The sequence below is a fragment of the Pholis gunnellus genome (genome assembly GCF_910591455.1).
Source record: "Pholis gunnellus genome assembly, chromosome: 18".
Taxonomy (NCBI): Eukaryota; Metazoa; Chordata; class Actinopteri; order Perciformes; family Pholidae; genus Pholis; species Pholis gunnellus.
Window position 1 is genome coordinate 12,228,961 of NC_136545.1, and position 15,600 is coordinate 12,244,560.

At 40.9% G+C, this 15,600-nt stretch overlaps 1 protein-coding gene across 2 annotated transcripts in view; it reads left to right on the forward strand.

Moving 5' to 3' along the window:
- The first annotated feature begins 3,697 nt into the window (after window positions 1–3,697).
- Window positions 3,698–15,600, forward strand: part of pdlim5b (PDZ and LIM domain 5b) — a 33,965-nt gene continuing 22,062 nt past the window's right edge. For both annotated transcript variants that reach the window (XM_079179141.1, XM_079179142.1), the window contains exons 1-2: window positions 3,698–3,796; window positions 8,492–8,597. In XM_079179141.1, the coding sequence (XP_079035267.1) occupies window positions 8,499–8,597 (99 nt within the window). In that variant the 5' untranslated portion in view covers window positions 3,698–3,796; window positions 8,492–8,498. The remainder of the gene's footprint in view (window positions 3,797–8,491; window positions 8,598–15,600) is intronic.

The following is a 15,600-nucleotide window of genomic DNA, read 5'->3' on the forward strand; positions in this document are numbered from 1 at the left end:
TAAAGACCAACCATATTTATTATCAACTTGTTGCTGAGAGACCGAAGTGTGTCTCTTTTTGGAGTGTTTCTTGTTTATTTTGTGAGGAAGCGGATTTTTATACACTTGTTTATTTAGTTACCAAAGCTACATATCAATGTCTTGTGAGTGCCATGTCTACAATGCACTATTGCCTCCATATGTGCATGTGCTGTATCATGACTTCAGGCACCATAGCAATGCGTTTTACAGCCCAACATTTCATTTACTGCAGCTACTTTGGAAACAATGTCATATATTTGATATAAAGCATTCTGCGAAGCAAAGTGAGTCGTAGTACATTCCAGCTACTGGATGTAGCAAGTCGTAAAGACACTTGATGTATCATATCATCATCCGTTACGATAAAGAATAAAGCTGCACGTTCTCAGGAACAGTATTCCCACGGCAGCAATCGCGGAAAAATGTTCCAACCTCGAACATTGCATATTTGTTGCCCTTGGTGCAATCGTTAAATCTTAAACTAGAATGCTTAGTCCTGTGTGTATTTGTTGTGGGAAATAAACCTTTCAACACATTTTTTTTGGCCCCATCTTCTTAGAGCTTGCAAATAAAATTCATAATTTGTTATAAATGGTATCACACAACTTCATCATGGACCATAAAAGACTGTGCGGTTTCAATCACTTTACTCAAAAGTGCAATATACATTAATAATTCCATTCTACAACTTCAGAGAAATGTCTTTATAACTTGCTGCAGCTATCAAATCAAGACAGTGTCTTCTTTAATACACTGTTGTCAATTTGCCAGTCGTGTGATCATGAAACAGAACGATCAGTTTACACATAATAAACCTTGATATATGCATAGATATGAACATTCAATGGAGTCTATGCATAATGTTTTATACATGCATTACATGCATCATTGACATGGCCTTTAGTTTTATTATGTGAGAGATCGCGGAACAACTATAGTATGTAGGTAAAAATATTTGTAAATCCACACAGAAGTGCTGTCAGGAAGCAGATGGTGGTGGATCTATTTTCCTCTATTTCTCGTTTTAACCCACACAATCCCATTCATTTTCTATGTGTTTATACCGTAGAGCAGCAAGAGTAAATACAGATAGAAAGCGGGGAGAAAGAGAATGGGATGACATCAACAGATGTCCCGTGCTGGATTTATAAACCAGAACACACAGTGCATGTGCTTTGACCATCTGAGAGGCCAGGATGACAGAAGCCCATAAATAATGTGGATCTGTTAAATGTATGACTCTATTAGCAGGGGGTTGCTGTTCTACATTGTGCATCCTTTCTCACTTTTGCTTGTGTGTCCATGTAATTACATGGTACAGTTCCCTCAAAGGATGAGGACATTTATTTAGAGTGACACTTAAGAGTGTGTTCTCCCTTCGAAATCAAACACCCAGAAAGCCCCCGGTTGACATGTCTTTGAACTTTAATTCCTAGATTTCATGAGTGGTTTGCTTTTCCAGTTATGTAAAGATGATTTAAAGGTATGTACAGCGAACCTTACATAAAGGACGAGTGCACTTCAGTGGTTCAATCGCTTTGCACAGGGGAATTTTGCTGCTGGGCTTCCCATTAGTCTATAACCATCTATTGATGTGGCACACATGTAACTGAAAGAAAGCCCAGCTGACCCATGCTGCAGAATGCAAACATCTATCTAGCTTCACTGGTTGAGTTAATGGTATTCTGTGTCATGCCTTTTGAACATGTACAAAAAAAAATCAATGTATATTTATTCAACAAAATATCAGAGTGCAAAAATAAAAGGATAAAAAAAACATTTGAGAGAGCTGGAATAGCCATCAATGTGATTTCTTTCAAACAAATCAGATTAAGACAAAGTAATATTCTTTAAAGTAATAGTTAGTAGCAGGACAATTGATGCGCAGTGATTACCCCCTTGGAATCCTAAAATAGTGTGAAACATCACTTTGATTAAAATGTTTAACAAAATACTGTACAATGTCGACATCCTAGTATAGACATTCCTGTCCTGTTTGAAACGGTGGATTATGCTATAATCATACTTTACATCTGAGGGATTACAGGCTTTGGTCCACCTAATAAGTATGCAGCGTTTTACCTTTGTGAAACACGTCCAGATATGTTATCTAATACTGACCAGAATTCATAACGGTTTTCCCCTAATCCTGCCAAACCTCTTAATCTCCCACCTGACATGCAGACCAGACAAGAACTTCAAAAATGTCAGAAAATAATAAAAGAAAAATGTAATTGTTCCACACTTCAACTTATGGTCTTATAATATTAAAATGTTTTTTCCAATCAACAGTCCAAAACACAAAGGACTAAAATAACTAATACATTATAAAAATGATTGCCAATTAATTTTAATGTTGGTCAACTAATTGTATAAACTACTAATCTGTATCATCTGTGTAGCATTAAATGTGCTTCATAATTTCAATGTCAATCTGCCCGTCATTGCTCGATATATTACTGTACGTCAAAAATATTGTCCTGATGGTGGTGCTATAGGAAGGTATATCCACATAGTATGAGTATGTACATGTAATCTAATCTTACTTTGTAAAACCTTGTTTTTATATTGGTCAGAACTCACAATTTTCAGTCCCAGATTTTTCTATTATTTTCATTGGCTTGAGTTGGCTTCATGAAAACCTCCGCCTCAGGCTAGAAGACACGTCTTGGTAGCAGAGAAACAAGACAACACGGTGAGTGACACATGTTCAATTATGAGCTTGCGGAGGAGAGAAGGATAAGTAGTAGTCTACACTTCTTAGCCTCCGGCCATGACGCCCTTTAAATCCACAGGATTTGAATAAACTGTGACGCATGCACTATCTTTGCTGACCACTAGAGAGCATACACACACTGTGCCACTAAAATCCGAGTAAAGATCGAAACCAGAGCAGGTTTCACAGTAGCTGTGGAATGGAAAAGCAATAAACAAATGACAATGATACACCCAACAATGTTGCAAAACGTTTTACAGAGAAATGGGAGCACGCAAGATGCAAAGGTGAAGACAAAGTGAAAACGCACAGTGAAATATTGGAGATACAAATAATTTATGAGGAAATCTGTCAAGTCAATTATCTATATAGCACAACATTACAAATCTCCAAGGATTTTTCTGTGCAGCATAAATCACCCTCTATTAGATAATTCATTTAAATATGAGAGAAACTCTGCTATGTCTGTCAAAGAACAAATTGATTGAGCGATCCCAAAAGGAAATGGTATACTGTCACAGCAGCCAAATCAACAATCACAACATAAAGACAAATAAGTAATGACAACAAAAATAACTAAAAGTGTAACTGGAAACTGGATTACAATGTAGTGTAACCAATGCAAACAAGTTTAACTCTTTGCTTGTAATCTATCTTAATTAATCAAATTAGGCCAGATATGACTTTCTATTTTTTTTTTATAAGATTTTGTGTTTTTTGCATATGTGACCGAGTGTCATGCTGAGCTTTAGCCCCACAACAAAAGGACACTTTCGGTGATCGCTCAACTAAAACTCACCTGTTCTGTCCCAGTCTGGCATGCCCATGCCTGCCGCTGTGTTGCCTTAAATCGACAACCACACACACACACATATACACACACCCACCCGCACGCACGCACACACGCGCCGCTGTGAACCCTCCTACCGGCAGCCAGATGGGGCTGGCTTTTATGCGGAAGTTTCAGTTCCGCTCTGTCCAGTTTGACTTCGAAACTGAGACCAGACGGACTAAAGTCACGCTTCTCTCTGCACACCAGACCCGGCTTCACAACGCAAGGTGAGTTTATCTGACAAGACCTTTTTTAAATAACGAGACAGGTTAAGTCTCCATTTTTTTCTCTTTTTTTTTTTATCTTACTGCTACATGTGCCCGTTACAAAGTTGCAATTAAAAGACCGTACATCGAAATATGTAGCAACAACTTCACAACACGTACACGAACACGTATACTGCTCCTAACGTTTTTTTTTTTTTTACTGACAAGCAACAAGTGTGATAAAAGTACATCAGAATAGTGCACTAATAATGTCTGACATGTGTTTTATGTCACACCCACTGAGGCAGCCAAAGGCACATTAAGATTCAGGTTCCGTGAGAACCACGCGGGACTTTGCACACTGTAAGAAATGGCCCTTAAAGTAAACACGCGATTGAAGACGAGCTGAGTATTAATCACTTTGTCCCAGGATGACAACAACTGAAGCTCTACCTTATGTTAGATAATTACTCATAGAAGGTATATTATATTGTATGGGCTTGACTTGCACTTCAATAAATAAAAAGTAGGCGTTTTGAAAAGTAGACACTGAATGTAAGAATGGGTCACCTGTTAAAACAAACAGCCAGTGTACAAAAAGTGTCGCTTAAAATCAGGTTGGAACAAGTTGTCCTTCTGATACATAAGCCAAAGACTTTGAACACATTTGACCGTCAACAGTTTTCTTAAGGTCTTTGGCGTAGTCTTAACAAAAAGTGTACACGTTGTTATTCATTCATATGGAATACAACTTTGATATTGACACATAATAATGTAATAGATGTCATCGGCAGCATACTGGGGAGGTACAGTGGGCCTCACTCTGTGAGTCACAATGATGTCACCAGGCAACGTTGTCTCATGTAGCGTTGTGAAATGAGCATGACGTCTGAAACCCTCAACAGACAACAGGCCCTTCCCAATATAACTGAAGGTTACCTGAAGGAAACACAGCTGTATTTTGACACGTGCAGCGCAAAGAGCATTGAGTTCATGGCTCCTGAATGGCACTTATACATTCGAACCTGTTGATCCTTGTTTGATCTTTTTTTTCGATTAAGAAAGCTTTTCTGCCGTGAGTTTTAATATTTAAAGAAAGTGTTACTTATTCAAACACGACTAAATTCAGTATCACACTATTTTGGATAATCTACCTGCTAATTTGATCGAGCGAGTTCAAATAACACCCACAAAAAAAATGCAGAAATGTCTGACGGTAGATAACGTCAGAGGGTCCCATTCGTGTGCGGTTCTGAAAGTTTAATCTTGCTTTTGGTGTGGACGTGCTGAAATATGAAGCACAATAACGTGCCACTGTGACAGGAGCTTGAAAGATAATGCCCGAGTGGAACATAACCCCGAATTATGTCTGAACTAGCGGAAGTGTTGAAGTGATTACCGCTGATATAATGTGCACTGAAAGGTGTGTCTGCTCATGTCTATGCATGATATCAGCAGGGATTGCAAAAACAAGTTTGAGCACGTGAGCTTAATGTTTGTTCGTACCACATGAGGGAAAAGAAATGCGTCTGATATGACTTGAGCCTGATCCAGATTTCACCATCAACCTTTATGTATGTGAAATCTAATACCGACAGAGCTATTCAACCCTGTGTAATCCTCAAGGGTTGTTTGTTTTAAACAACGGGAACATGTCGTCAAGCCGTCTCAAAAGATCTTTGAATACAACTTCCAGTTTGTATGTCCCATTGTTTACGTGTGTCCCCTCAGATTTGGTGTCGACTCAAATGACAGCGGTGTGAAAGACATCGGTCGAGTTCCTTTTTATATTGAGATCAAGACATCGGGTGCTTTCATTTTCTTAAAGCATTGCTGGTGAAACATTATAAATATGCGTTCATTATCACTATTTTAGTTATTCAAGGATGTTTCTCAAATAGTGCAGCAATTTGATGAGTTTGACATATTCATGGTAACAATGAATGGACAATACAAGCCTGGCAATTTCCTTAAAAATACACTACTTGGTCACCTTGAAGAAGGAGACAGCTGACTTGAATCGGTTACTTTCTTATTATAGACCTGCATTCTGCCGGTGTGCTCTGTGCTTTGCGCTTTCACATTTGATTTTATTTCTATCTCCACACACCCTTTTGTTGGCTCCATTGCTGTCCTCTTTAAAAGAGCCATGCTCCCCTGCAGGCGTGATGGTGAAACAGTGTGCCTGCCAACCCTCTGGTTTGATGCGTGTCTGGTACAGTTAACCAGGTGACGGGCTAGAGCAGGTGGTGCTGTGTGTGTCCCTGAGGGAATTTGTGACGGCAGCATGACTTACAACCACAAAATGACATTCCTCTGAGATGACAAGGCATTGTTCTTCTTCATGAAATACGTATGTCGTCTCTGCACACTGCCCCATCGCACGAATGTGGAAATATTTCGAAATTCTTTTTTTTCTTGTGCCCCCTTTTTCAAGGCAGGCATTGACACATTTAATTGCTTAATTTAATAAGTTAAATGAAACACATGCACACACGTTCTTTCAGCCATTGGTTGTACTGATGACGTCACATCCTGTTCACCAAAGCCAGAAATGAGAGAGCAGATTTCTCAAACGTCTTGTCGTTTGCGTTGCAGTTTAAAACTCGTTCCGCACCGAATGAAACCCCTCTGTTCACCACAAGTCCCTTTACTGTCTTCTTGTTCAGCAGAAACACCTTTAGTTCATTACATCAGGACTACGAGTCTTAGCTTTCCCAGGTTCTCAGTTTCTCTCCACAGTGTACAGCCTGATAGCAACTAACAAAGCACCCGTCTGTTCAGAGTTAAACTTAGCTTTGCTTCTGCATTTCCCCCCTTTTCCATATAATTGCAATGCACTGTATGGGACATATGATGAATGCGGGTTAGCCTTTGATGTCACGTTTTCAATGTCAACATTCAACCCTTCCTGTTGGGCAGGGCAAAGGTGATATATTTCAACGTGATTTGTGTTTTTTCTAAGCGTGCGCACAGAGGCCCACAGTCACACAGACCGCTTCACTCCAGCCTGTCAGCTGAAGACTCGCACCAGATTAAAGTCTTCTGCAAATACGATATACCAATTTCCTCAATCATGAAACTAATAAATGTAATATTATACTAAGTCTTAACATGTGACTGTACTTAACCCCAGTCTCGCTTCCAGTAAATAGCTTGCAGCTTCAATTTTTCAAGGGAAAAGGAATGCATGACAGGCAGGGCTTTAAACCAGTGAAACTCAATAGTGCATGAAATATTGCTCCGCACCAAATCGTCTTTGTTTTGCTGGAACTGTCCGTTTGATTTGAATGCGCACATGTATAATTCGGGATATGGTATTTGTATCCATCCATGAGGTAATGTGGTGGATGATGACGCATTCAGCCATTGAGATGTTGAAATGCAGAGCAAACCAGCTCTCCAATGAGACGTCGCGTTGGCAGCTGAGCTCTTGTCGAGTCTCCGGCCATCCAGGGCGTGTCTGACCTTTGCCCCTGCAGCACCACCGCTGCCCGAGGGGGGAAGGCCAACGCTCACTCTGTTTTGGGATTAACAGCGGTTTTAGCAGAATTTAGGAGATATTCTATATCACGGTTTCAATCCCCTAATCTCGATTTCTCAACTCCAGGAATGAGTGTTCAGGATGATTCAGGTACGGGACTGTTCACGACACCACGTCTTACTTGGAAAAAAAACGTGTCTTTGCCTTCCAATTTTTTGAAATGCTTCACTTGTCCCTGGTTTAATTGTTAAACGGTGTGTTAGTATGGTGTACAGTATCTCCATGAAATCAGATCAGTGAAATCAAATCAGTGTGCTCAGTCTGGGTATTTTTCAAAAGCAGTGGGCTCAGTGAAAAGACACTGACATCAGAGGTCCAAAGTGCAGCTCCAGATACGCTGATCTGATTCTTTTAAGGTAAACAAAGGACAGTCAGTACTTCCGTGCTATAAATATCCCTGACTTTTCCATCTCTCTTTTCTGAACACTGTGGCTTTCTTCTGATTCGCTGGAGAGATGTGCATCAACAGCATCCAATGCTTAGTTACTACTAAAAGATATTTTTCTTTTAAAGACCAAAATGTTTGGTGACAATAGATGAATGCTTTTACATAAATGCAAATGAACATGGGAGAGTGACCTCATCCATTCTGAGGTGTAGCTCTTTGACATCCTGTTGCATTATAAATCCTGCAATGTACACGTCATTAAAGGTTATGTCTTACGTCTTTGTTTGCAAGTCCAGCGTACCTGTCCACTACATACTGTATATGATATATTACAGGCTCACTATTCCCCTCATTGCAGATGGAATAGGGCCAGGGACCTGCTCTAAAGAGAGCTATGAGCTTCAGTAGGGGGACTATTGATAGACTGTTGTACTTGAATAGACGGCTTGTGACTGTGACAGTAGCCCCAACAGGTCTGGTGAAATGTTATTGGATGGTAAAAAAAGAAAATAATGAATATCCTTTACTGAGTAAATAGTTTTCATAGCACACACACAGTGGTGGACAACAAACAATGGCGTACCTTTTTAATCTCATCAGAAGAATGCTCCTATTTGGGTTTAAGGTACAATATGCAGTCATCTTTTCTAAATGGCAGTTGTTGGTTGCGCAACATTTAAATGTAGCATGATACGCTGTTTGTTTACATCCTCGTTTTCCTGTTATTCTCCTCTTCTCCTTCCTAATGTCTCCTTGTGTCAAATGTCTCTGCCTCCGTCTCTAGGCGAATCATGAGCAGCAGCTACAGTGTCTCCCTGGCCGGCCCTGCCCCCTGGGGCTTCAGACTGCAAGGCGGGAAGGACTTCTGCATGCCCCTCACCATCTCACGGGTGAGTGGAACGCACACACACAACACTTGTGTGGCCTTCACTCCATGACAGTCACCTCCGAGGAATGCCGTCCATGCTCGCGCATGCCATTTGTCTAGTCCGTGATGAAAGTGTGTGCGTCGTCCCGTCTCCTGTGTGACGCTCATTGCTGGATTTAGCCACCTTTCGTAACAGCTCACGGCCTCTGTCACTCAGTCCCCCCCCGCGTTCATGACCTGCCGCCCGTAAAGGCTGCGATGAATTGTCATAATAGTGTTACATAACCGAACCGTAACCACAATATCCGTCAATTTTCAAAAAACTCCTTTGAATTCCTCTGACGGTCATCCAGGATATATTCGGAGGATTAAGCTGATGGCTGTTAACGACTGCTGCTGTCATGTTGCTCATTCAGATGAGGGATGGTGCTCAGCGTCCGGGCCTTTCTGCCTGGCGTTGGTCCTGATGCGAAGCACAGGAAACTACTTACACTGGATCTGCTTTTGGAACATTAGAACCTGTCCCTCCCTAAACGGCCAAAAAGCCACAGTGGTTCTGTAATAACTGTTTGGACTTTGGGCCACTTAAACTGAAACTGGGGTTGAACTGGCTGACCAGGTCCTGTTGAGTCCTCAGCAGGGAGAAGGACTGCTGGAGCTGGACTGGAGGGCCCACTGATAGGCCTGTTTATGAGACGGGTCCAGCTAGGGTGTAAGGGCCTTCTGTGCAAAACACTGTGATAGTTGCACAAATTACAAGAAGTCTGTAGTGCAGTTTACTATTCGTCTGTCAAGTCTTTTTTTCAAGGGTATCTGAAGTGTCTCAATTATATGAACACGGCTTCTTGTCAAAAAGGATTAAAAGAAGACGGCGTGTCCTCTACGAGCGCAGTCTGTGCTTTGACAGCAACTCTGACTGCTGCAGAATGAGCGGTGTTATTCAGTTCATGCTGCTTCCTGTTATGTAATTATCTCCATGTTATGACCAAGGTCAGTGACTCTGTTTATTTGTTGTTGGCAGGATCAGTTGCAGACGTTTGACTGTTGTGTATGGAGAGAAGTGACTTTTCTCAAGAGCAAACATAACCGCAGAGTATAAAAAAGGCCTGCTTGGCTGCTCAGACTATTTTTACGTCTCGCCACAATGATAACAATGGAATGAAGGCCGTTATGTTGTCACTGTGGTATGTAGCTGTCGGTAGACATCTTGTTGTCATATCACAAAACAATACGCAAATGAAGCACCTCAACTCTTATCGCCTGATTAGATGTGGGAGCAAGTTTTATCTGCAAGAATACATTTAAATAGAAAACCTTCAAGTATTTCCGTAGAGGAAGAGGAAAACAAAATCAAATTGGCCATTTTGCCTCTGTTGCCCTTTCAGTTTTGGCATCGGCTGTTAAAGAAACACAAGACCAACATCTGCTTAAAGTCCCCTCCACTTTTAACAGCTCAGTGTAGTTTCACTAGGATATTTGTAGGTATGTGCCAACAGGTTATGTTTTTGCTCGTTTAAAATGAAAGAAAAACAGGTGAGTTTTTGAAGAATGTCCAGAAAGCCTATAACGGAAGCCTTGAATCTGTTCAAATCCTGCATGTAATGTGGTAGTTTTGATTAATTCTTTCCACAAAAACGCGTTGAATACACCTCCCGCGTCCGCAAGCAGTCCTGTGTGGAGTCATCAGTGGTCTGGAGCTTGCCTCGCTACTGCTGAGCCAAACAACATGACTCTCACAGCTTTTCACTCCATTGTATAGGTTAGTGTCATTCCTGTGACATATTTTCATCCCAGCGCATGACCAGTGAATGGCACCATAAATGGCTTAGACTTCTTGTTGTTGTCCAGGCGCCAGGAATAAGTCCCCCCCTTTTGTCTATTTATCTTCCAAAATCCCAATGTCCCATAGGGCACAGCCAACAGAACACATCCTGGACATGTGCTCTTTTGTAGTAAAGCTACAACGCTTACACATTTTCATACATGCATTTCCTTCAAACTAATAGATTGTATCTCTTATCTGTGATCTAAGTTTAAGGAGTAACAGTATTTACAAAGGGAGGAGTAAGTGAGTGGAATGCACATACATGGAAACATCTGCCAACAGCTTAGGGAGGAAATTGTTTCGATCATTTGCTCATTCTAAGGTTCATTAGAAACCCACAAAGCTAATTAGACCGATTTTGGGGGAAAGAATATTCGTTCACATTCAAGCTTTTATTTATTTAGCTTAGAAGGATGGGATTGCTATGGAATAATGATGTAATGACTATACATATCCTTACCATGTGTAACTAATCCAAAGCTTACATACAGTACAGTACTGTACATAAGGCTGCCTGTTAACCTGAAACCTTTTTTTTAGGAATATTTGGCTTTGGCCTAGTAATAACATTAAATCAAAGTATGAGGTGGAGGACATATCATAAGTCATATGCATAGTGTAATATGGAGTCAGGATGTTTGTTAAAGGATGTAAGGATGACTTATGAAGAAGGTCCCCAGCTATGTTCTCTCCGTCATCATCCGCGGTTGTTCCAGCTCCTTTTTTAGGCATTTCTTGACTGGGAAAGACTTTTGCTGTTGCTTATGAAACGAGAACATGTCTAGTCAAAAGACAAAGCATAACACTAGAGTGGCTCAAATCTATTTACACACAGTCATTTGAGTTCAGTTGAGAAACAGTTTGGCCCTTATTCTAAAAACAATAAATTATGTACGAATAGTTCATCAGAACTAAGCCTAAAGGGTTACGAAAGGTCAGCTTGGGGCTCAGCACAGAAAAATGTCCCCCCCTTCTCCCGTTGACCCCTCACTCCCCCCCCCCCCCTTGTCTTTTGTGTCCGTTTGGATTGTTGTTTTAGTGGCATGCGATACTTTGAGTGAACGTTACACAAACTAATTTTAGCTCTGTGTTTGCAGTGGGCTTTGGGCTTCCAGATTTGTTATTTTTCAAAGCACCCCCATTATGTGTTAATATGTTGAGGCTACTTTCACTCTCAAGGAAGAGGAATGTGATGGTGTATCTGGGCAACCGAGATCAACATCAGGGGTAAAAGGTATTCTTTGTGCATTCATTTTAAGAGAGGAGGAGGATCCAATAGAGGCCCTCGTTGGCTAGCTGGAAAATATTATTAGCTAAATAAATAAGAATGCGATATATATCATAATACATAATCGTAAATTTAGTTCATTATTACAGCTAAGTGAACCAAAACCCTCATGAGATGTGCTTGGTGGGTTTCCAGTGAGAAACTGAGACAGCTGTTGTTCATTTTTCAATCGTTACTTCAGGTTGAAACACCCTCTACTACGCTGATTAATCTGATTTGTAAACCTATTACTTTCTCACCAGTCACAATGTTGCAACCAAAACTGCACTTTAACACACTCCTACGCAAACAAGTGCAACCAAGTTAGATTTGCAGAGTACCATTTAACAGCTCGAAACCACGTCGTATTGTTTCTGACACCAGATTGTGCATTTACATCCACATGCAAACCAAAAGACACCATTTGGATGTGCTTTGACTGAACAGGTTGCACAGTCAGGTTATTTGAATAGTAAGAAAGGGTTCATGTTGAGCCTTAGATATTACGACGGTATGTCGTGATAAGCAAGTAATAGAATCGCTGCAATTAGAGGAAATCTGCCCGTTTTTTTTTTTGTCATTGATTTACAGTTAATTCTGCAAGAAGTGTGTGTCTCGTGTAAACTCATTGGATAAAGAATAATCTCTCTTGAGAGAGACAGACATAACTTAGTTCAGCTCAGATCCACAAAAAATAAAACCAGGCAGTGAAAAAGCTCCCCTGGCATTTCAGGAAACTGTTGAGACCGATAACTTGTGGCCTGTGCTGCATAGCTGTCATACGGTATTTTTTTTATCTGCCTCTTGTATTAAAGTCTCTTGAGTTTTTTTTTTTTTTTTTTTTTACATGAAAACTGAAATTCAATCGAAACCAGTGAAGCTCATCCCGTATTTCATAGCCTTACGCGAGTATATGCTTCACAAGACATATTTAATAATCTAGGATTTTATGCAGCGTCGTAAAGATGTGTTCAGGTTACATATGGGTTTGGTAGAAAACAGCTATCTGAAGTTTGTGTTTGATCCCAGTGTGATCTCCCTGGTGTCTGTCTGGAGTTGCACTGAGGGCATCTGCTTTCAATCTCCCTAATGCTATATGGCAGAGCTATAAAGAATAACCAAGCCGTCTCTTCATTTTGATTTAGATTACTCACACTGTTTTCTTTTCGTTTTTTGATAAAAGATATTTTTAAGCAATGATCTTTTTCTCTCCGTTTGAGAAGAGAGAGGAATGAGGCCCATGTGCTGTGGATTCAAAGACACCATGGGCCACTGCACACGATCCTTCTTCACCATCACCACTATGTTTTAAAGTGCGTTTGATTTAAAGACATCGCCGACAGTGATCGTCACTCACGCATAATCACACAGGCATCCAATCTTATAAAGCATTGTAAAGTGCTTTGCACAGCTCTCTGGATTGCAGCATGAATGCAATCCATTTAACATTTACCACAGTCGCACAATCACCATGTACCATCGGGCATGTGTCGTAATTCACTCAGTTTTATTATTGTACCTGTGTTGAACCTGTGTTGTCAGCTTTTAAAAAAGCAGATGAACTGCGTATTCAGCATATAATGGTGTGGTAGTCTCTTTTGTGTCAGTCCAGTCATTAAAACATTATATAGCCAGAACATGTCACCACTTAACAATGATGCTGTTTGGCTGAATCCCCCCCAAAAAAAGCCCAATTTAAAGGCCACAGGAGAGTCGAATGAATCATGGATGCAGGTGGAAACCAGCACTTGCACTTGGCTCGAGCCCCAAACGCCGACTAAAAGCCTTTTTCATATCATCTGCCTCAGCAGCGTCAGTCAGCCGGGTTTGCTTCTGACCTGACTAAAGAGCATTCAGTATTCAGTGAGGGGCTGGTGCCGCTTTGTGTTTTGTTTTGTTTGCGTTGTCGTGGCGATTTGACCAAGAGCTCGTACGTAGGTCCGCTTGGCATCTCGTGTTTTTCAGCCGCCGGATTGATGCAGTAAGAGGCTGGGGTCAAACCATGACAACCGTGGTTTCTACCTCTGCTCAAGTGCCCTTAATTGCGACGTTGGGCTTGCGGAGTTCTTGCCGTTTGGTCCCCTCCCAACTTCTGTATTCCACTTCTCATCTCTCTCCACCTCTTTATTGCTTGAATAGTTCATGCAAGGTGTGGCAGGTGTGCAAGCATTAAAGAGAAGACAATAAACTGTACTTTATGGCTTTTTGCTTGTGCTAGCCCGGCAGGTTGCAGTGCGCTGTGCTCTCTAATGCTCTCTTCACAGATTCATCCCGGAGATTCTGCCGACCTCTTTCTTTTTAATGAGCTTTACAGGTTGAATGTACAGTCCTGCCAGTTCTGTGAGTCAATCTGCTTTCGCCTTGTGTGTTTGTGATGACCTAATGCGAGGCCCAAGTCGTTTCCATATAAGGTCTTCTATCTTAGTCTACCCTATACAGACATGACATGCTTCTCCCAGGCCTTCAGCCTTCACCACAAGACACTTCCTGTAACATGACTTCTCAAAAGTGGAATGACCACAGCCCTCTTCCTTACTCAGTCATTTCACTGAAGTCAGGAAGTTGCACCAGCATGGAAGGTGATTAGTATCCCAGTAGTGCTGAAGTGGTATCTCGTATATGTTACCTTAAGTGTGTTTGGCTTCTTCTCCCATATAGAGGTTTGTGTGGACTTTAAAATGTTTAACGAAACACTGTAAATCAGTGGTTTGAAAGCACAGCATTGATCTGAAGAATTCCAGTATAATAGCAGGTTTGGCAGCAGCCTACAGCACTGAACAGAGACTATCTCCTGAAAGGCACTGTAGGTCATACATTCTGCCGTATCAACGACTTAACAATGAATCTCTGTCTTTTTGTCTCCAAAAAGGGCTCTTAGTTATTCATTTATTGCCTTACTGAGGAATAAGCTGATTACTGAGTAAACATCTAAATCTTAACAGATTTTTGGAACAAACCAATTTTCTTTTCAGCTTTTATGACTGTTTTTGATTACGGCTGTATAATAGATGAATTGAAGACGCATGGAAGCAATGGGCTTCTGCTCCACTTCTTGTGTTTTTATAGTAAAGTCTGGTACCAAATCCCTCTAAGTGTCTCTTCATCTCTTTAAAATTATTCATGTGAATATGCTATTCCTCCAGAAAGACATTTTTCTACCAGCAATAAATAAAGAGGCCGTTTAGCTCGTAACATCATAATATCCACTGAGGATTTGTCTTAAGCATTAAGATAGGAGGAGATATATCTCCCAAGTATTGAGCAATATGCTGTATCCAAGCTACATCTGTAGGAGCAGAGGAACATGTGTTGTTTGGAGGAACTAGTCATTACCAGCAACTGCTCTGCAGTAAAACCAGCAGCGTGGAGAGGACCACATCAGCACAGCAGCCACACCATTATGTGGCTAAAATCCCATTCATGTAAGCGCAGTTGGAAAGACACTTCATTCAATTGGAGACGTCCTTCTTCTTTTTTACTTTAAATTAAACTTGTGTGAAACTGCCTTGGATGACGTCTTTTTCTTTCTGGACAGTATTTGTTGCTGAAACGTCCTCTCCTCTCTTGAGAGAGCTGGAGTAGAACTATCCAAAAGTTCCAGTTCATTACTTATCTTCTCTTCGTCACGAGTGCTTCAGACCTCTCTTGATTTATATTTATAGACTGCGGATGCCAGACATTCCTACTGTAACATCTATTTGCTTTGTATCCATGTGAAAAAGTTCCATGTTTGACTGAAAGAAGTTGGGATTTATAAAGTGCTCTCTGTTCACCGCAGACTGCAGCATTTAACATTGTTAACCGCATATAAAACCATATTTTCTTTTATGAGAATGTTACAGGAGTCTTCTCCTCTCTTCATGTCTGGTGTTTGAGGAGATGCCATATATAGAGCTGTATAGTATTGTCTTTTTTCACATCCCTACAAGGAGA